At 37.0% G+C, this 24,148-nt stretch overlaps 2 protein-coding genes across 3 annotated transcripts in view; one reads left to right on the forward strand and one right to left on the reverse strand.

The window, feature by feature from the left end:
* The window catches only part of LOC140162705 (sperm-associated antigen 1-like), a 69,637-nt gene that overhangs the window by 24,833 nt on the left and 20,656 nt on the right, over positions 1–24,148 (reverse strand). The window lies entirely within an intron of this gene.
* Positions 4,274–6,782, forward strand: LOC140162715 (microfibril-associated glycoprotein 4-like). Its single transcript, XM_072185997.1, has 2 exons — positions 4,274–4,629; positions 5,610–6,782. The coding sequence occupies exons 1-2, from the start codon at positions 4,320–4,322 to the stop codon at positions 6,275–6,277; spliced, it is 978 nt and encodes a 325-aa protein (XP_072042098.1). The 5' UTR covers positions 4,274–4,319; the 3' UTR covers positions 6,278–6,782.

A 24,148-nucleotide genomic window follows, 5' to 3' on the forward strand; every position in this document is an offset into this window, starting at 1 on the left:
CATGAGTACAAATGTAGAAGGCTTTTGTGACATGATCGAGCCAGTTCTCAATTAGGTCTAATATCTGTAAAGTAATTTGTAGCATATCTGCAATTTTCACATGTAATTGTATTCCTAATTCATTCGGGTGTATCCCTAATTTACATGTGGTTGTATTCCTAATATATCTGGGCGTATTCCTAATCTATTTGGGTGTATACATTCTTTTATTAAAATACCTCTAGTTGTAATCCATTTGGGTGTATTCCTAATACATTTATATGTATTCCTGAAATTTGTACATTTGGGTGTATTTTTTATGTATTCCTTAAACATATGGATGTATTGGGAAATACATCCAGGTGTATTTGGGATACAACCAAATGTACTAGGAATACACCAAGATGTATTTGGGATACACCCAAATGTACTAGGAATACACCCAGATGTATTTGGGATACACCTAAATGTACTAGGAATACACCCATATGTTTTTGGGATACACCCAAATGTACTAAGAATACACCCAGATGTATTTGGGATACACCCAAATGTACTAGGAATACACCCAGATGTATTTGGGATACACTCAAATGTACTAGGAATACACCCAGATGTATTTGGGATACACCCAAATGTACTAGGAATACATCAAGATGTATTTGGGATACACCCAAATGCACTAGGAATACACCCAGATGTATTTGGGATACACCCAAATGTACTAGGAATACATCAAGATGTATTTGGGATACACTCAAATGCACTAGGAATACACCCAGATGTATTTGGGATACACTCAAATGTACTAGGAATACAGGGTGTATCAAAATGATTGGTACCCATCAATTTTGATGTTTATTGAAAAGCCTGCCTTTTCCAAATACACTTTTGGATACATTTGAAATATCCAGAATGTATAGTTTATGACTTGTTTTTGCAATTAATTTACAAATTATTTGGATCTTATGTTGAATTTTGATGTGTCAGGCTCATCCATTATCGATGAAAACTGATGGGTACCAATCATTTTGATACAGCTTGTACACCCAGATGTATCTCAGTGGTGTTGGCAGGTAACCTGAATAATGAACTTCAAAAGTATAAAGTCACTAGGCAAACAAGACCGGCACGTACACATATATCATCTTTCCCTCGTACTTCCTTAATAACCTATGAATATAGTCAGTGCCACGCAACTCTACGAAGGGATGAACTATATACCCCCTATTATTTATTATAACCTTGTGACTTTATCAGGTGGCTTCACAAGTTGAATGGGAAGGTTACACTGGTTTCAATTTTGACACCCTTACATGAAAACCAAGCCTTAAGATTTTTTTCACATACCAAACGTTTCTCTAAACCTCCAAACAAACCACCCAAGGCAGTTTAGGGCTATTTCTACCGTCCTCAGTCTAACAAAACCTACCACCTGGGTGCCTGACCTTCATTGGGATGGTGCTGATCACCTCCAACTAAACCACCTGGGGGCGTTTAGAGCTAACCTTAACTGACCCAAGTTCAAGAAAACCCGAACAATCTGGTTCCTGACCTTTAGTGGGCTGGTGCCAGGCAGCACAGAGGGCACCTCCAACTTAACCAAAGGGGGGTGTTTGGGACTAACCAAATTCATAAATATCAGGGTGGCCAGCATCCCACAGGGGGGAAGAGGGGCCAAGACTTCGCACAGACGGGAAGCTGCCCTCCATTTTGTCTGTGCCACTGGCTAGCTGCGAAGTGATGAGTCTGGTGAAAAAATGATGCTTTTCTAAGGTGAGTTTGTACAATGGGACTGACATTTGGTGGTGTAACACCAGCAGACCAGAGAAAATATTGTACCCTTCCCAGAATCCTTTGCCCAGACTCCCTGTAAAACATGACTTTTTCATGTTGAGAATAGGCTGTCCAAACAGAGGTTGCTTTTAGTCAACAAAGTATCATATTATGCCAGATTAGGCAAAAAAAAATGTTTGGTTGCCCTCAGCGACCGACCCCAAAAATTAGAAATCTTGGGTCGTTTTTTTGTTTGTTATTTTTTCAATCACTTTTTTAGAAGAAACCTTAAATTTGGACAGTATCAAGGACATTTTTGTTATTCACTCATTTTATTTATTAAATGCATGTGATTAAAAACAGGCAGTATTCCCATTTAAATTCACTCCAAAATCGCACAATTTTTTACCATAAAATTGTCAATGCTTGCCTTTTCAAAATGGAGGAAAAATGAAGGAAGAGCCCATGAAAAAAAAAAAAAAAAAAAAAAGGATTGACCTACCGACCCTCCAAATTTTTGTCTTGGAAGGGCAACCAAACATTTTTTTTTTTTTTACTGTGCTATTCATTGAGGTACTTTTTGTTAGACCCACTGAACTGCATAGCCTACAAGCACAGAAAACTGTAACAATGCATTGTGGGAAGTGCAATGGGCCATCCCACTTAAAATCCACACTACCCCTGTGGATGATTTTGGAGTTATCTTCCACAGAGGGAGTACAAATTTGAAATGGAATGAGCACATTAACCAACTCACCTTCCCACCGTGGAAGATTCAGGTTGAATCATTCTCATAGGGCATATGAAATTCAAATGGATCTGCCTAATTTGCTCATTCCATTTGATATTCACACTCCTTCTGTGGAAGATATTTCCAAAATCTTCCACAGGGGTAGTGTGGATTTTAAATGGAACAGCCCAATATATCTTCTCTACCTGTACACCATGCAGACACAGGAAACAATACTTCAGCGAGTACCATCTACCTACATGATACTCAGTGCATCCCTGGGATACTAGCTAACTAGCTGTTACCAATTCAACACCACAGAACCAAATACAGGAAACAATTCTAGTTGGTATCATCCATCTCAACTGACATTGTTACGCTACAAAAAGGTGAAAAGGTGAAATGTATGGTCACGTTTCAAATGCTTTCAAATTTGCATTATCCCCTAAAGGATGATAATTTGTGGGTGTGCAGCCCATGAGGTGCTCTTCTTTCTGGCCTTTTCTCCACCCACTCTTTCTTTCCTCTTTACCCATTTTTCTTTCCTCTTAAGGGGTACTACACCCCTGGCCAATTTTGTGCCTATTTTTGCATTTTTCTCAAAAATAATAGCGCATTGGTGACAAGTAAGATATGTATATTATAGGGGCAAGGACTGCAACTACTGCACTGAAAATTCAGCAACTCAAGGCAAGTAATTATTGATTTATTGATCAAATATTGGTTTTCCCTCATTTTTTACTGTAACTCCACAACTGTTGTCTGTGCTGAAATAAAATTTCCAGTGCAGTAGTTGTCACCAATGTGCTATACTTTTTGAGAAATATGCAAAAATAGGCACAAAATTGGGCAGGGGTGAAGTACCCCCTTAAACCTTCCTTTTTCTTTTCTATACTATTCCACTCCTCCCCTTTCCTCTCCTTCTATTATTTTCCTCTCCTATTTTATACCTCTCCTCCCCTCACCTTTCCTCGATTTCCTCCTGTCCTCTATCCCCTCCCATCTCCTCCCATACTATTATTTCCTCTCCTCTCCTCAACCTTCTATTTTATTCCTTTCCTCTCCTCTCCTCCCCTCTCCTACCCTCTCCTCCACTCCCCTCTCCTACCCTCTCCTCCACTCCCCTCCCCTCCCCTCTCCTCTATTCTTCTCTCCTCTCCTCTTCCCTTATCGATAGCTTTCTCTCCTGCTGCTTTCTCCTTCTCTTCTTGTCCCGGCCAGCTATCCAACTCAAATATGCAATGAATTATTCCAGTTGAAATTCATACACCCCCTATTGAAGACACAACCTAAATTTTTCACACAGGGAGTGTGAATTTCAAATGGGGTTACCTGAATGGGTGACTCTATTTGAAATCTACACCCCTACGTGGAAGATCAAGGTCATGTCTTCCATAGGGAGTGTATAGATTTCAACTGAAAACCCCAACACATCAGAAATTAAAGGTGAACCCTCACCAACAAGCAGGAAAGGCATTGTGGCCATGAACTATGCTCACATATTTCATATTTCATAAACAAAACTATCTCTTTACATCACGTACACCTATCTATATAGAGGGGATACTGCAAAAGCCCTATCTGCAATTAGCTGCCAGGTGTCATATTTGTGATGTGTACAATATAGAATCCAGAAATTGTCAAATGTTAATAGGGCAGCTATTGCTGATAGGGCCAGTGTCCTTGTCCTACCCCTCGATATAATAATAGGTCAAGTGCGCATCAATTTTCCTCAGACTTCCACCTTGATCACGTTCACATCTATATATCTATAAGGTCCTGTACTCATAAACTCACATTGCTGACTACACCAGTCTGCTGTACAGACCCAACCATGGCCCTCTACTATTGCAACATGTTACTGTGTGTGATTGCAAGCGCATCCTTGTATGGATTTGCGAGTTGCAATCCTGGCAAACGAAGTATCGACTCCGCTGCTGAAACCGTAGATGTCCCTAATACTGACGCTCCAGCATCAGAAGAAATCGTAGAGGAATGCATCGTTGATCCGGGCTTAGAACGACGCACCATCCTGTTGGAGCAAGCCGCAACAACATGGGGTGCAACACTCCCGCCGATGCTAGACCGCTTATCTGAAATCTCAAACGCAATGCAAACGCCACCGGTTGTCACCGAACCAACAGGTATGTGCCATCTTTTTTCTGCTTTTGACAAATTGTCAGGCATTGGTATTCCAGTTGACATCCATACACCCCCTATGGAAGACATGACCTTAATCTCCCACATAGGGGTGTAGATTTCAAATGGAGTCACTTATTCAGGTAACCCCATTTAAAATTCACACTCCCTGTGTGGAAGATTAAGGTCATGTCTTTCAATGGGGGTGTATGGATTTCAACAGGAACAGCCCATTGAGACAATTATAAAAGCATGATAAAGCACTTTTTTTTTTGGATGCATGAAAATTTCATAAATTTCGCCAGCTCTGTGTGTTGAAATGAAAATGACAAGTTATCTTAAAATTGCCATATCTTCTGATTGAAATAACCAATTGGTAAAATTCAAAATGTCTATGGCAGATAAAACAACACTGCATCAAAATAACATTTTGAGCTGTGCTCTTTTGGTCTCCCCACCAATGTGTTTTCTGTTATTTATATTATGTTTGTATAGTATCGTATGGTATAAGGCCACTAACAGTCGATCTTGAGTTTCCCGTCACATCATTTCTGAAAACAAGTGAAGTACCTTTCATTATTCATTATTTTTCTGCCTTTCATTTTACGACCAAACATGCATGTAAAATGTGTTAATTACTGCTCACTCACTTAAAGATGGATGTTTAGTCCAAGTGAGATTCTAAAGTATACTATTAAAGAGGCTGCAAGGTTAGCAAAATGGATTTTGATTTTGATTTTTTTCCACTAAAAATGAATGAATATTCATTGTTTTTATTGCAAATATAACAAGTTTTTATCAGGTTTTTAGGAAAATCACAATAACGAATTCAAGTAAGGTCAGAAAATGAAGTGAGTGGAGGTGACGGGAAACTCAAAATAGACTTTCATTAACCTAATAAAGTGAACTGAATCATTTGAATTTTTATTCAAGTTAGTATAGCACATGACTAACTCTGCATCACTGTTTTGACTTCACCAAACAGGTATGGACTGTACTGATCTATTCGCACAAGGCCATACAACGAGCGGCATCTATAAGATTGGATCTCATCACCACAGCATCACTCCACACGACTCGTTTTACGCATACTGCGACATGACGACTGACGCAGGCGGTTGGACTGTTTTCCTACGACGCTTCGAAGGCACCGCTGATTTTTATCTCGGTTGGGACGCCTACGCTACAGGTTTTGGCCATTTAAACAGCGATCATTGGCTTGGACTCAAACAGATTCATCTGTTAACCTCGCTCGCAAAATATGAACTCCGCGTGGACCTGGAAGCGTTTGATGGAAGCAGAGCCTACGCAAAGTATGATACATTCCGGATTTCAGACGCAATAGACAATTACAAGCTCTCACTTGGTACCTACAGTGGCGACGCTGGAAACGCACTTCTTCCTCATGACGGGCAGGCATTCACAACCAAAGATCGCGATAACGATAACCATAATAACCCTGGCAACTGCGCTTCTCAATACCATGGGGCATGGTGGTATGATAACTGTTTCGGTAGCAACGGAAGCACTGGTAGCAACCTGAATGGCCTCTATCAGAGCGGACAAGTTCAAAATGATAACGGTATGGTATGGACAAACTGGAAGGGAAGTGAAGTGCTCAAGGTGGCCGAAATGAAAATACGACGCAAATAAATTAATGACCATGCAGTGGCCACAGAGCCGATTGTTTGGACTGTATAGCTAGTAGGATGGTTTATACCAAGTATAGAAATCATTAGATATGTGATGTGATTAAGCAAAATCAGTCGGAAGTCGGAAATATTGATTTTGAGATTAGCCAAACAAAGGAAGTATTTCTGGAATTTTTTTTCGAAACTCTTTAACTGCTAATATCTTTTGAGCTGGTTGTCCAAATTCAATGGGGTTTTCTGTAAAATGTAGCTTTGAAAATGTTTACAATCCTGTAACTTGTAAGAAACTGAAAATTTATCATATCTGACTTCAGATTGATTTTGCTTGATCACACCACATACAGACTATACCTACTTACGATTTCCAAAAATTGTGTAACTAATTTGTCCAAATAAACATGTTATCAATATGTTTTGGTATTGGTCAAACCGTTATAATAACATCTTGTTGTCCGGTTATATAAAGGTCATGTAAAACATCTTTAAAATGTTTCATAATGGAAAAACACTGCAACAACACTTTCAAAATGTTTTATGGCAAATATTTTTCAAAATATGTTGTCAACGCCTAAAATCATTATAAAATGTTTTGCCTCAAGTTTTATGTTCAAAAATATTTTTTGGATGTTTTTCAAATATTTTGTACCCTTATAAACAATTTTAACGTTTTTTTTTATAAAAAACGTTTTGTGTTTGCTGGGTAATTTAACAAATTTTGTTGATAAATGTCATATAGTAATAGTGGAATTTTTTTTGCTTTTGGCATTCAACACAGCAACAGCTAAAATAAAAATGTTATTAATATTATGGGGTCATTATTTCTCAAATCACCCAAAAAAATATGATTTTACACCTCACGCCCTTCAAATTTGTTCAAAATTGGTATACAGGGTGATTTTGGCTGGCAAAGCTCAAATTTCAAATTTTAGCTTAATCGGACGTACGGTTTTCGCGCTATGCCCCGCCCATTTTTTGCGATTTCGGCGAAAAATGGCGCGCCCATCAATATTGTCGCGACCATATCTCCGTAACCGTAGGTCCTACTGAGCTGAAATTGGTGTCATTTTAGCTAATCTCTCAAAGAATCCAAATCTACTATCATTTAGTGTGTAGGAGGAAGAGAAATTCTGTACTTTGACCTTGAATTTGACCTTGTTGCTCACGTGACCGCGAGGCGAATTTGCGTTGGAATTACACCTCCATATGTTGTCTACATAATATCAAAAAATTGGAGGGGTAATATTTTTTGTTTTCTTTCCAGGCTTTCATAAAGCAAGCATGTGGTTGAAAAACTGTAATTTTGTATGTAGGCTCAGTATATTGTACACATGATACTATTATAATAATAATATAGGCCAATTGTATATAGGCCTATATGTACATGCATTAAATACATGTTTTCACCTGCATGCTTGCTTTGTGAAAGTCTAGCAAAAAAACAAAAAATATTACCCCTCCAATTTTTTGATATTTTGTAGACAACATATGGGGGTATAATTCCAACGCAAATTCGTCTCGCGGTCACGTGGGCAACAAGGTCAAATTCAAGGTCAAAGTACAGAAAAAAAGGTCACAAATTTACTCTTACTCCTACATACTAAATGATAGCAGATTTGGTTTCTTTGAGAGATTAGCTAAATAATGACATCAATTTCAGCTCAGTAGGACCTACGGTTACGGAGATATGGTCGCATAATATTGATGTATGCCATTTTTCAACTAAATCGCCAAAAATGGGCGGGCATAAGCGCAAAAATCAGACGTCCGATTAAGCTAAAATTTGAAATTTAAGCTTTGCCAGCCAAAATCACCCTGTATACCAATTTTGAACAAATTTGAAGGGGGTGAGGTGTTTCCCATTGGGTGAATTGAGAAATAATGACCCTATGTATAATGATTATGTAAGAAAACTCAAAATTGCGTATTTAAAAACAAGACTTGTCGTTGGACAGGAAAAACCTCCTATGTATCATTGGCCCCTGAACATGTTTAAAGCAAAACCTCCAATGTAACCTATTGGCAGTTTTGATTTAAACATGTTCAAGGGCCACAAGTACATAGGTTTTTCCTGCCCAACGACGAAATGTGAAGTAGTTAAAAATGAGCAGACTGTGAGAATTATACACATGAAAATGACCACTGAAAATGTAAAAAAATGAGAGTGGTACTTTGTAGAGGGTTCTTTGAATTAACAAAAAGTATCTATACTTTTTGTTAATTCAAAGAACCCTCTACAAAGTACCACTCCACACACCCACCCACCCCTCACCCCACCCCGACCCTATTTAAAAGGGGGTTACTGATATTGCCTTTAGAGAGAAAAAACGCTTTGTTTGATACAATGGGTAAATTCCATTTGAAATCCACACACCCCCTATGAAAGACAGGACTTTAATCTTTACCCATTCAGGTAATTCAATTTAAAATTGATACTCCCCAGAAAAAAAATTACGGTGAAGTTACATTGGGGGTGTATGGATTTCACATGGAATAGCCCAATTTTCACTATGGCCTCAAAAAATAAATTGTTTGATTGGTGTAACACAGAAAAAAATTAGGTAGGTAGGACGTGATTTTTTTTTTTTTACTTTTTAAGCTGTAAATTGCATTTGATAAAGGCATTGGAACTTTTTTATTCTTTTTAAAAAAAATTTACAACAAAAAAAAGTCTAGGGTCGGGCCTACTTTCGGTCGGGTTACGCCAATCAAACAATTTTTTTAGGCCTAATCTATTGCAAAGATATAATAATTACTAAAACCTGTTTTTATATGAAAATAGTATTAAATCATTTAATGTGAACAAAACATATCTATTTTATTCTTCTACTTTGTTGTGTTCATTACTGGGCTGTTAAGGTCATATAAATTTGTAATGAATTAATATTAACATTTCTAAAGAGCCTTTAAGGTCATATTAATTTGTAATGAATTAACACTAAAATTTCTAAAGAGCTTTTAATTTTTTTAAATTAAGCTCCTCAGAAATTTAAATGATAATGCGGAACTGCAGTTTCATTTTGCTTTATTTTTTAACAATTTTGACTACCGAGGTCTACCGGTTTGAACAAAATGCATGTTGTATACTGGAGATGACAAGCTACGCTGCTTCCTACAAAATGTACATAAATTAAACACTGAGAATTTAGTGCAGGAACTTTGAGATTTAAGCAATTGAATTGATATAGCCAAAGCATGGATTGGTTATCGGGATTCCATAAGAAAGACCCAAATATGTACTATTTTTCAATTATTTTGCTTATTTTTGGAGGATTTTTTTTTTAAACACCCCATCTCTAAACAAGTTTTCTGAAAATTGACCTCGGGTGACCTCAGGTTGACTTTTCATGTTCCCCTTAGGCCCTTTACAATTAATTCTTAGTTTCCTAGCTGTTTCCCGCGCGCGTCCAAATAGAGAATTGTAAAATATTTAATTATTTTATTTGGATTTTGGATTTTCTCTTTTAAAATAACTTTTAATGACTTCCATTTGCTACTTTCTGACTTTGCTTGTATCAACTATAATGATGAATAAACAAAGAACATAACTGTACCATTACTTATGTATAAAATCAAACATAGTTGTAAAATAATTAAATGCATGTTCCGATCAAAACAGGTTGATGTAGGATGCCACCACTTGTGTTAAAATAAAGAAAATAATAGATAATTAATAATTAATAATTAAAAGTCGCCTCATCCCTTGTTTTCAACCATGAAACAGGAAACTAAGACTCAATTGTGAAGGGCCTTATGAATGCTTTGCATCAAGTTTAAGCCCAATCAGGCACATTTTTAACATCTTGTAAAATCACCTTGAAATTGTTTGTCTTGCTATGGTGGTCAGCTGTCCCATCAAATTTCATGAGCCTGCAACAATCTATGGCGATTTGACCCCAGATGACCTCAAATGACCCCAAAATGACCATGCTATTTATCATATTTTGCACTGAAAATCTACTCAGGTTGAGAACCTCTGGCCAAGCTACTCACTATCAAGTAACATCACTGAACAGACTGGTTCTATTTGGGAAATGTGTGCTTATTTTTAGATTAATATTATAAGCGACAAGTTCGCGCAAAAGCTGGCAACCAAATTATACCATATTTTGTGCTGAAAAACTAACCAGGTATAGTCATGCTGCCCCTACCAAGTTTCGTCATCATAGCATTTACACCCCTCATACATACCCCCCACCCACCACCATAGTGACCATTAAAGTATCCCTTTGAATATGAACATCAGGTGAGAAACAGTTGGCAATGTTATAAGTGTGTTGCCTGAATTTTTTGTCCCAATTTTGGGAATTTCGTATTAAATTTTTAAGCATATGGAGGGCCATTTTACAAAAATGCGCTCATGTTTCATGTTATGTGGCTATCGCTACATGATAGTATCAAATTATTAGACACCCTTTTTCCATTAAAATGTCAGTTTGTTTGGGGTTCTGCAGTGGCATAGCCAGCACTTTCAAGAGGGGGGCAAGGGGAGGGGCAAGGAAACTCTCAAGAGGGGGGGCAAACTTTGACGAAAATGGTCAAAAATGGGCTAAAAAGAGGGCGGCCAGCATCCCACAGGGTTGAAAGAGAACGGCAAGACTTCTCACAGGGTGCAGCTGCACCCCTTTGCCCCCCTCCTATCACTGCCCATGCTGCCCTCCTGCATTTGCCCCCATCACCGTGCAAAATTGCAGCTTGATGCACTTGCCCCTATCACAGTGCAAAATTTTTAAAGCATGGTAAAACGCATGGCCTGAGAGCAACGTAATCCAAATTTCAAGAAAACATTCAGATGACCTACGGTGACCTTGAAATTATGTGACACAATGCCATAACATGAAGGCCTGCATACTTCACCTATGACCCAAGTTTGATATAAAATTGGATCGCTTGAACCCATATTTATTGGTCGAGCTATGAGTTTTAAAATATTGGATGAGACGTAGTCGAGTCTAATTATTTTAAAACTCATAGCGAGACCAATAAATATTGGGCGTAAAGCATCCAATTTTATCATTATTATGTTTTGGATCCAATATTTTCACACACTTGGGATTCATCAAAACATAATAAGCTTGCAATATGATTTGGAATGTTCACCTGAGAACATGTAATCAAAACTTGTCACAAACACCACACCCCCTTGTCACATATACACCCCCCCCCCCCCCCCCCACCCCCGACAACACACACACACACTGACGGACACATACTTTGTAACTTGTGATGCCATCAGGTTTTTTCCTTCAGACGACCTAAAAAGCCACAAAATCTATTATAAAATGGTGCTGCCGTTTATACGAAATTGATTCTTTTCCAGCGATATTAAATTTCTTTTTATAGATCCAATAACAATTGTTGCCAAAATCAACTGTTCAGCTCATTCAAGTCTTATTTATCATACACAACTACTCATATTCTTCTGCACAAAAAGTCAATGGTGTACACACTATATCAAAATGTCAATATTCCTAATATTACTACATATGGAGTACACCATTTGACACCAATTATTGTTTACAATCAATGCATCATTGTTGACAAGTGTTATCATAGTAAACACAATTAGAAGATTTTTTTTTCAAACAAATGATGTAAAATTATCAGCCTCTATGAAACTTTTTGATTGGTTACAAAGAGGACATATCATTATCATTAAGCCAATCAGAGACATGGTAAGAATAGCCAGTTTAAACTTAAAATTGCTTAAAAATCTAAAAGCTCTATTTTGATTGGTTACCAACATTATTATATCATGTATTTCACCAATCAGGAACACTGTAAGAAACCGGTTAAAATAATATAATGGACACCAGTTTGTACCAAATATTGTTTAGAGTAAACATTTCAATTTCATCATGTTTTCTCTGTCGAAGTACCACAAGTATTGTTTACAATCAATGATTAATTGTTCAAAAGTATTGCCCTAGTAAACATAGTGGGCTGTTCCATTTAAACTCTACATACCCCCTGTGGAAGATTTCAATGCCATTTCAATTCAATTTGAACCTATAACGTTCAATTTAACTTTATGTTAAGTTCCCGTTAAAATTGTTGACAAATTTATCAAATTCAGTTGCATTTTACACAATTTGGTCTAACTAGATTTACGCGGTTCGTAATTACGGTGACCCCACACAATGGTCTGTAAATAAAAAGGTTTAATAAGGTACGGTTTGAAAATACAAATAATATGGAATACGCAAATAAGCTCATTAATATTCATAAATATGCAAATAACATGACACAAAGCTATACAGCACATCAGGCCACCATATATTATCACCATTCCAAGTTGATCGGTCATTGCGTTTAAGCTGCAGAGTAGATTAATGAAAATATAGGCAAAATATGCACATAAGCTCATTAATACATAATTTGCAAAAGTTCTTGTAAACAAATCCAAAAGTATTTCATGTTTAACATTTTTATATGTATACAAGAACTTTAGCTAATTATGAATTATGGACAATCCTGATGAATTTATTTACGAAGCTCATTAATATTCATAAATATGCAAATAACATGACACAAAACTATACAGCACATCAGGCCACCATATACAATCACCAATCAAAATTTGAAGTTGATCGGTTATTGCATTTAAGCTGCAGAGTGGATTTAAAATGGAAATGTAGGCAATACATGCAAATAAGTTCATTAATATTCATAAATATGCAAATATAATGACACAAAACTATACAGCACATCAGCCAACCATATCCAATCACCATACTAAGTTTGATATAATATTGATGGTTGAGCATGATACCATAACATATCGGATGAGTCATAAAAATATCGGACGAGCCAACGGCGCGTTCGATATTTGTATGACAAATCATATATGTTATGGTATCATGCGAAACAAGCCATCCAATATTATCATTATTAGGTTTTCTTAACTCCTAATAACCCTGAAAACATCATAATGAAGTTGATCGGTTATTGCGTTTAAGCTGCAGAGTGGATTTAAATGTAGGCAATATATGCAAATAAGTTCATTAATATTCATAAATATGCAAATAAAATGACACAAAACTATACAGCACATCAGCCAACCATATCCAATCACCATACCAAGTTTGAAGTTGATCTGTTATTATGTTTAAGCTTTGGGTGACAGATCAAAGGAAAAATATGGGGACTTTGGGTGACAGAGCATGTGCTGGTAATGGGGTCTTTGGGTAAGTGATGGTGAAAAGGGGATTATGCCTTTGCTTCCGCCTGGACGGACAGCCAACCAATTCAACCATTGGGATGATAACAGAAGCCCCACATTTGTGTGGGGGCCAAAAATTAAAATGAAAACATTTTGTTTAAAATTTCAAAATCTTCCACATCTTTGTAGTGAAGGAGATGGTTGGATTTCGAATTAATTATCTCAACTATTGAATTTGATTGAAATTCCAAAATCCTCCAGAGGGAGTGTGGCTTTCAAATGAATCAGCCAATTAGAAGTGTGGTTTTTCAAACATCAGATGCAAATAAAAAACATGAAAATTGCAGTTTTCTTTACTAAATTTAGCTATTCATTGAGGTGACATTCAAATTTCATGTTTTCTCTTATTGATTCAACATGTAAATTGGGTTTGAATTTTTACGAGTAGAAAAATTGGGCTGTTCCATTTGACCACCCCTCACCCCCTGTGGAAGATGACACTGGCAATGCTATCTCAATTCCAGTTGCACTGGTACATTTTATGTATGCTAAAGGAATCTGATAGCAACATAATTGCACAGTATTTTTTTTGGGACCTGAGAGCACATCAGACATAACAAATTGCATTCGAATACGAGGAATGTCCTTCTGATATTAAATAATTTTGATTTTTTTTTTTTAAATTCACGATATAATACAAATTTTATGGCAAATTATTAAAATTTAATATTCTTTATATTTTTTATATTTTAACAGTCCTTAAAGTAAACTTTATAAATCTAATGTAGCTGGCATGAAAAGCTGACCATCAATTGAAAATTTTGACCTTAATAATATTGAAGATATATCTATATCTTCCATATGAAAGGTCAAAATTTTCATATGATGGACGGCTTTTCATCCCTGCTACATACACTTTATAAGTACATATCATTAGATTTATACAATTTGCTTCAAGGACTGTTAAATTTTTATAAAAATATCAATATAATCATTTGCAATAAAATGTGTATCTCAAAATCAAAAAAAAGTTTGATATCAGAAGGATATTCCTCATATTGAAAATGAAAATTTGATGTCTGATGTGCTCTCAGGTCCCACAAAAAAAATGTGAAAACATCACTATTCAAGCCCTTTAAAAAAATCAGTTTTTGAATGAAAAGTGTTGGATCTGGAATAGCTAAAACTATTGAATTTGGTTGCAAATTCTAAACACTTCAAGGGAGTATGGTTTTTAGATGGAATAGCCCCCATTGAGCACACTGCTTCAGTTAGTTCTATACAGCATACAAATTCTAAACACTTCAAGGGGGTATGGTTTTTAGATAGAATAGCCCCTTTGAGCACACTGCTTCAGTTAGTTCCATACAGCATACACATTCTAAACACTTCAAGGGGGTATGGTTTTTAGATGGAATAGCCCCAGTTGGGCACACTGCTTCAGTTAGTTCCATACAGCATACAAATTCTAAACACTTCAAGGGGTATGGTTTTTAGATGGAATAGCCCCAGTTGGGCACACTACTTCAGTTAGTTCCATACAGCATACAAATTCTAAACACTTCAAGGGGTATGGTTTTTTGATGGAATATCCCCCATTGAGCACACTGCTTCAGTTAGTTCCATACAGCATACAAATTCTCAACAATTCAAGGGGGTATGGTTTTTAGATGGAATAGCCCCCATTGAGCACACTACTTCAGTTAGTTCCATACAGCATACAAATTCTAAACACTTCAAGGGGGTATGGTTTTTGGATGGAATAGCCCCAGTTGGGCACACTGCTTCAGTTAGTTCCATACAGCATACAAATTCTAAACACTTCAAGGGGGTATGGTTTTTGGATGGAATAGCCCCAGTTGGGCACACTGCTTCAGTTAGTTCCATACAGCATACAAATTCTAAACACTTCAAGGGGGTATGGTTTTTGGATGGAATAGTCCCAGTTGGGCACACTGCTTCAGTTAGTTCCATACAGCATACAAATTCTAAACACTTTCAAGGGGTATGGTTTTAGATGGAATAGCCCCATTGAGCACACTACTTCAGTTAGTTCCATACAGCATACAAATTCTAAACACTTCAAGGGGTATGGTTTTGGATGGAATAGCCCCAGTTGGGCACACTGCTTCAGTTAGTTCCATACAGCATACAAATTCTAAACACTTCAAGGGGGTATGGTTTTTGGATGGAATAGCCCCAGTTGGGCACACTGCTTCAGTTAGTTCCATACAGCATACAAATTCTAAACACTTTCAAGGGGGTATGGTTTTTAGATTGAATAACCCCAGTTGGGCACACTGCTTCAGTTAGTTCACTTATTGAATGCAAGGTTTATATCATGACCAACCAGTGTTCACTGAAGCCACAATATATCAATATCTGCGGAACGTCGCATCATATTGAAAACACAACTAACTACAATTGTCATTAAGACCACAGTGACCAGTGATGTGCTGTAACTATGGTAATATCGCACCAAGTTTTGATGCAGCACAAAGGAATCCTAGCCTCGAATCCACTTAGAGCCGGTATTAATACTTGCAATTCAATTAGATTTGCTGAATGAACAAACTTATGATTGATGCAGAAACAGTCAATGATTTGATACCATCACTGCTTCTACGTGTCAAAACAACGGATTTAATTTTCAATTACCGCCTGAATGAATAAAGTTTACAATTGATGCACGGCAGACAGCGAATGAATTGATTTTGTCGCTATTTCTGTTACAAAATGGATTACAACAAATTGCACCCGAATGAACAAACTTTTGCATCGACAGCAGACAGTGAATGACTTGATGTCGTCGCTGTTTATATTACAAAACGGATTTCAACAAATTGCACCTGAATGAACAAATTTATCATGGAAGCAGACAGTGTATGATTGTTACTATTCTTGTAAAAATACATTACATGTACCTACTCTTTTCTGACTTTGCAGAACTGTGGATGCTGTAAATTTGTTTGCACCAACTGATACATTGCTCATTTCAAACTCGAGACATTCTATTGGTAGCTTGGATATTATTCGTTGCATTTATCAAAAGACGCTTTGTAGGTTGTATGATACATATCATAAGAAACTTTCTTCCCATACAATATGTAGAGAGGATGGCTACACACCGATTGTTATCTTTTTAACCTTTTGTCAGCTCTACCAACAACTTAACTGTCAATCCGACCGGACATAACTTGCGTAAAAACAATAAACATTCACTTCACCACAAGCTTTGAAGCGTATGGTACATGTCAAAAGAAATTTTCTTCCCATACAATATGTGAAGAGGATACTCGTGGGTACACACCAATTGTTATCTTTTAACCTTTTGTCAGCTCTACCAATAACTTAACTGTCAATCCGACCGGACATAACTTGCGTAAAAACAATAAACATTCACTTCACCACAAGCTTTGAAGTGCACTGCAGCATATTTCACTTCAATACAACCTATAAGGGGTAAGACCATACGTGCTAACAACGCATCACAGCGTTTCACAATGGGTACTTCATTCATTTCAACGTTTAAGCTCTGTATCATCATAATGACGCTAACGTTTTGCCCAAATTTGGACCAGATATACGCAGCAGCAGCTCAAGATGTGGAGGTAACGCCTCTGTGGGATATCGCAGACATCAACAACACACTGTCGTGCCATGTACAAAACAGCACTGATAGCGATGGAGACATAATCTACACTTTCATCGGTGACGCATACAAGTTTTGCAGCCTCCGAGTCGCTACATCCACTGACTCATTGATTGGTGTTGATATTCCACCACGCAATGACTCCATTCCAGTGTTTCTCTACATTGAACGAGAAGGAGATCTGGATATGTGTCCTAGTAAATATGTGGTGATAGACAACCAGCCTCATCCATGCCATACGGTTTTATCTCAACACACTTTCCAAATTAATCTCCTTGGTAGTGTCAGCATCTCTTTCAATAGAAAGGCTTCATCAGCAGGCAACTGTCCCGAGTCTTATGGCGTCCAGATGGATGACGACTTGGATCAAAGGTGTGTGAAAGTGAATGGTTATAGTGACATGATCACCTGTAATGCTGGATTGAATGGAGATGGTGATGGCGCTTGCAGGATGTTATTTCCTAGCAGCTGTAATGCAAGTTTGAGCAATAGAGAGGTCATCCTGACATGTCCGGACAAAGACAATCAAAAGGTACTGATAGTCTTTCCTACCATCGTCCAATTACATCTAAGCAAAGATAGAATTGTGCATATTGATGAATATGCATTTCGTGGGTTGTCAAATTTGGAAGTCCTCAATCTTGGTGGCAATCTGTTGCAAGAACTACAAACTGGAGTATTTCATGATCTGGATTGGCTGAGTGAGTTAGATTTATCGGACAATTTGTTGAAATCCATTGACAAAGATATGTTTTCTAACTTACTGCAGCTGTCCGTTTTAAGACTTCATAGAAACCAACTGGTTAAGCTCGAATTGGGCCTGTTTAGCAACACAATAAAGCTTACACGCTTGGATCTTTATGAGAATGAACTGAGTGACCTGCCGTTAGGAATATTCAACAACCTAACCTTTTTAAATCATTTAAGTCTTTTGGATAACCAACTGGAGTCAATCGATGTTGGTCTTTTCCACGGGATGGGTGAGCTGACTTATTTGTCTTTATCCAAAAATCTGCTGACATCTCTACCCGCTGGAATATTCCAAGACTTACACCGACTCACTCACTTATACTTGACGCGTAATCGGCTACAGTCGCTGAATGAGACGTTGTTCCAAGGCCTAGCCAGTCTTCGTTATTTAGTAATTTACACCAACACGCTGACTACCTTGCCGTCAGGGGTATTTCGCGGACTGCACAATCTTACGCTGCTCTATCTCCATGAGAACCATCTTGTGGAAATAGACAGCATGTTATTTCAAGACTTGGGTATGATTACAAGTCTAGCACTGGATTCCAACAACCTGACCTCCTTACCAAGTAACGTGTTCCACAATTTAAGCAATTTGGAGCGATTGTACTTGTACAGAAACCAACTCACAACAATTGAAGATGACTTGTTTCGAGATTTGACTAAACTTTCGCGCCTGTACCTATTCGATAATAACTTAACCAGTTTACCCGAGAGTGGCTTGTTTCGAAATATGTCCAAACTGTTGCTATTGCTCCTAAATGATAATATGCTAACATCACTGCCGAACGACACTTTCCACAGTTTGGCGAATTTGGCGAGTTTGAAATTAAGTAACAACCCACTCCATGAACTTGATATTCGGCAGTTCCAAGGACTTACCAAGCTCAGATATTTAGAAATGCAAAATACCAAAGTCAGTAGATTACCCGTAGGCCTGTTTGATGACCTGGTAAATATGGAAAAAATGTTTTTCAGAAATTGCCAACTACTGGAGGTAGGTGTGAACTTGTTCCCTAATATGTCAAAACTTCAGTCCCTCGATCTGCCTGTGAATAACTTGAGTACTTTATCATCAGGGACGTTCGTTGGTACATGGAATATTCGTAATCTTTTCCTTGCTAGAAATCAAATACACAGCATTGACTTTGATGTATTTCATCCAATGCCAGACCTAGCGGTACTTTCGTTAGAAGCAAATAGGCTACTGGAATTGAGCAGTGATATCTTTAATGGTTTAGTCAATCTGGAAGGGCTAGCGCTAAGCACCAACCCAGGTATCAAAATAGATTCTGGAATATTCAAAGATCTGACCAATATTAAGAGCCTATTTCTAACCGAGAATGAACTTACACAACTGCCGTCTGATATATTTGTCAACACTTTGAGTCTGAACTTTCTCGACATATCTGAGAATCGGTTGCAGCAAATTCCACGTGTCAGTCATCTCACTGGATTGGTCTACTTGAATCTGAAAGACAATCCTCTGTCAAGGGTGACTCATGCTACATTCTCTAATCTACCAAACAATACCGAGTTATTTGTAAGCCAGCATGAGATCTGTGAATGCTTTAGTCCACCACGTGTCATCTGCAGCGCAGCGGATGACAGGTCTCCATACCTCACGTGCGATAGACTGTTAGCGGACAGGACTCTGGTCGTCATGATGTGGCTGATCGGTTTCAACGCTCTTGCAGGTAACATCTTCGTCTTGGCATGGAGACAGAAGACAACACAGAAGAATAAAGTCCAAGCTATGCTTCTCAGCAGTCTGGCCATGTCCGATTTACTTATGGGTGTCTACATGATCATCATTGGATCCGCCGATGCCTATTTTGGGGAAGACTTCCCGCTGCAATCGGAGACCTGGAGATCTGGAGTAACCTGCCGAATATCCGGTGCATTATCAATTTTCTCCAGTGAAGCCTCTGTGTTCTTTGTAACACTGATCAGCATCGACAGATTCATAAGTGTCAGATTTCCTTACGCTACTAAACGTGTTAACAGACACTCAGCCAAAGCTATTGTCACGATTACGTGGCTCGTATCCTTCGTGCTCGGAATCGTGCCATCCATCTTATCTGGACGTAACTTCAAATTCTACGACAACTCTCATGTGTGCATAGGCCTTCCTTTAGCGCTAACGGAAGTGTTCTTAACCGATGAATCTCATCGTGTATTACAAGGAGAAGGCTACAAGACAAATATTGCTGTGTTCAACACATCGTCACAAGGCATGGTGACAGGAATGCATTTTTCCACTGTGGTATTTCTTGGACTCAATCTCTTCTGCTATCTGGCCATATTTATCTGTTACGTTGAAATAGTGCGAGCCGTGTATAAATCGTCAAAGCGCGCTGGATTAAACAAGGAGATGAAGGAACAGATACGCATGACTGCCAAAGTGGCTGCGATCGTCATCACCGATTTTGCATGCTGGTTCCCGATCATCCTTCTCGGGATCTTAGTTCAGGCCAGAGTTCTCACTCTGCCGCCCTCTGTGTTTGCATGGTCTGTGACTTTTGTGTTACCGATCAACTCGGCTATCAATCCGTATTTGTACACCATTGCGGCGATCATTAGCAGTCGTCGCAAATGGATGTCAGAGGTTTCTGCAATTCGAACCCAAGGGACTGTTGTGCAGGATCGAGGGGCATCGGACACACAAGTGACTCGCATGAATGTTGCTAGCACTGTTTCACAGAATGAAGGAGAAGGATCATTGCCGAATGTACCAATGAACAATGGGACAAATGAGTCGAATGTTTAGAACTCAAGAATAACAAATGTACCAATGAACAATGGGACAAATGAGGCTTATGTATAGAACTCAAGAATTTCAAAATGTACCAATGAACAATGGGACAATTGAGTCTAATGTTTAGAACTCAAGAATTACAAATGTACCAATGAACAATGGGACAAATGAGTCAAATGTTTAGAGCTCAAGAACTACAAATGTACCAATGAACAATGGGACAAATGAGTCAAATGTTTAGAACTCAAGAATTACAAATGTACCAATGAACAATGGGACAAATGAATCTAATGTTTAGAGCTCAAGAACTACAAATGTACCAATGAACAATGGGACAAATGAGTCAAATGTTTAGAACTCAAGAATTACAAATGTACCAATGAACAATGGGACAAATGAGTCAAATGTTTAGAACTCTAGAATTACAAAATGCACCAATGAACAATGGGACAAATGAGTCTAATGTTTAGAACTCAAGAATTACAAATGTACCAATGAACAATGGGACAAATGAGTCAAATGTTTAGAACTCAAGAATTACAATGTACCTATGAACAATGGAACAATAATGTTTAAAACGCAAGAATTACAAATGTACCAAATGAACAATGGGACAAATGAGTCAAATGGTTAGCTCAAAAATTACAATGTACCTATGAACAATGGAACAATAATGTTTAAAACGCAAGAATTACAAATGTACCAATGAACAATGGGACAAATGAGGCTTAATGTATAGAACTCAAGAATTACAAAATGTACCAATGAACAATGGGACAAATGAGTCAAATGTTTAGAGCTCAAGAATTACAAATGTACCAATGAACAATGGGAAAATGAGTCGAATGTTTAGAACTCAAGAACTACAAATGTACCAATGAACAATGGGACTAATGCATAGAATGTTTAGAACTCAAGAATTACAAATGTACAAATGTACAATGGACCAAAGGAGTCTAATGTTTATAGAACTCATGAATGAACAATGGGACAAATGAGTCTGTTTAGAACTCAAGAATTAGTGGTAATTGACTGATGGAAGCTTATTGTTCATAAATTCTTATTATAGACCAACAGAAACATTGAAAGTAAACTGTACAAAGGAATGATATTGAAATTAAAATTCCTGTATTTTTTCCTTTTATTTTTTATTAAGTTATGTATTAGGCTAAGTAAGGTTTGTAAGTAAATGAATGCCAAATACTACCATACATACGTTATACTGTTAGAAACATTACAAACAATGTCAAAACACATTTTGCATGTTTGTAGCATGTAGTAATACTAAAAGATATTTTCATCAATTTAGTAATTCAAGTGTAAATTCCTACTGTATATAGAACTAATTTACTTGCATCCAGTGTATATTAGTAAACAGTAATAATATCAAAATTGCGTTATTTATTCTAAGCACATACTTTTCAACAAAACAGATGCAAAGTAAATCTACATTGTAGGAAAAAAAAAGTGAAGAATAAAAAAGTGAGGGGGGGATTTTCTAAAAATTTAACTACTAAGGTCTCAACAACATCCCCCCAACAATTTGTCTTTTTTTACGAAATATCACCGCAGTCTGAAATAACAGATATTTCTATATCACATCATGCAATTCATCACATACATTTTCAAGATTTTATATGCATTAGATTTTGAACTTTTGATTTGAAAGGGTATGTAAAATGTGTAACCGTGTACATACATGTACAAGCTATTTATGCTTTTTAAGAAAACACTGCCCTTGTATAGCCATTGTATAACAAAACATGTTGTAATACACAACATACTCAAACTCAAGCTAAATATCAGCCCAATGTTCACCACTACCAGCAGTAATTAAAACGATGACAGTAAACAAGAGTTGTTTATAGCAATACAGAATGTTTTACTTTCAATAAACGGAGAAAGATAAAAATAGTGAGCAACAATATAGACAAGGTGTTGACAAACCCAACAAGAAATTGATCAGCGTGTTTTGATTTTCCCTCCAACTTGATAGTAAGATTTTAATTAATTTGAAGTTATATTGTTATAGTGTGTTCCAAATAAAACAAGATCAAATCTAAACACTACCCTTTTGTTGGGAATTTCATTATATATTAATTAGTGTGTCACTATTATTGTTATAGTGAGTTCAAAATAAAATAGTATCAAATCTAAATAAATCAGTTATATCAGACCTAAATCTGAATTCATTTGCAGCTATATTGTTATAGTGTGTTCCAAATCAAACAACATCAAATCTAAACACTACCCTTTTGTTACTTTACTAGCAATTGAATACCTGAGTGGAAGAAGGGCCCAACTCCAATTTTTTACAAAAATGAGTTAGACCCAGCATTTTATTGCCTGCAGACTGTTCTTCCTTGTGTGTGAAAGATGAGCCAAAATCCACTCTCTAAATAGTCTTGCACATACACTTAATCATGGTTTTCATGGAAGAAAGGCCCAACTCCATGGAGTTGGACCCTTCTTCCACAAATATTGGATTAAAGAGGAATTTTGTTCATCCATGAAATCTGCTTTTCACTACAATAAACTTTCTTGCTAACATATTTCATGCTTCTACTTGTGCAATTAATGGATAATTATCAAATTTCTGTAGCTATATATAACACATATGCATACAAAACTGGCACTTACAATATATTAGTGGAAGAAGGGCCCAACTCCAGCTCGTATTAAGACCTGTACCATTGCTATGGAAACATCATATATAATTTTGAATGTATGTAATTAATACTGTATACTCATGTGTTAAAGGTCCCTGAAGATGAAAAACATTCTGTCTATAAAACTTTTCCAAATATTAAGTTTTTTCTTAATATCTCAAAAACAGTTTTGATGGAGTTGGGCCCTTCTTCCACTCAGGTATTCAATTTTATTGTAGATTTGGAGTTGGGCCCTTCTTCCACTCAGGTATTCAATTTTATTGTAGATTTGGAGTTGGGCCCTTCTTCCACTCAGGTATTCAATTTTATTGTAGATTTTTATTAGTTTGCCACTATTATTATGTGTTCAAAATAAAACAGTATTAAATAAAATAGTACCAAATGTAAATAAAACATTATCAAACTAATATAAATCTGAATTCAATTACAGCTATATTGTTGTTATGGTGTGTTCCAAATAAAACAGAATCAAAGCTAAAAAAAGGTCAGCACTATAAATAAATGGTCAATTTATCTCACAAACATTTTTATTTGCTTATTTTACACCAGGTTTTGATTTGTAAAACTTAATTGCAACAAAATCTACTGGGCTATTCCAGTTGAAAACCATACACCTCTGTATGGAAGACACAGGGGGTGTAGTGTTCAGGTAACCTCATTTGAAAATTCACTCCCTGTTTGGAAGATTACGGGTCATCACGTCTTTCACAGGCACGATAGGGGTTTATGCAGGGGTGCGAGTGTTCTTCTTTTCAGCTGATTTCCTCTTTTTTGTTGCCAAAATTGATGTGTTCATTTCTTTCATTTTCAGCCCATATTTGACATTTTTCCCCAGGGATGAAAACAAGCACTGACATAATTTCCTGAAACTGCTTTAACATTTC

The sequence above is a fragment of the Amphiura filiformis genome, chromosome 10, assembly GCF_039555335.1.
Source record: "Amphiura filiformis chromosome 10, Afil_fr2py, whole genome shotgun sequence".
Lineage (NCBI taxonomy): Eukaryota > Metazoa > Echinodermata > Ophiuroidea > Amphilepidida > Amphiuridae > Amphiura > Amphiura filiformis.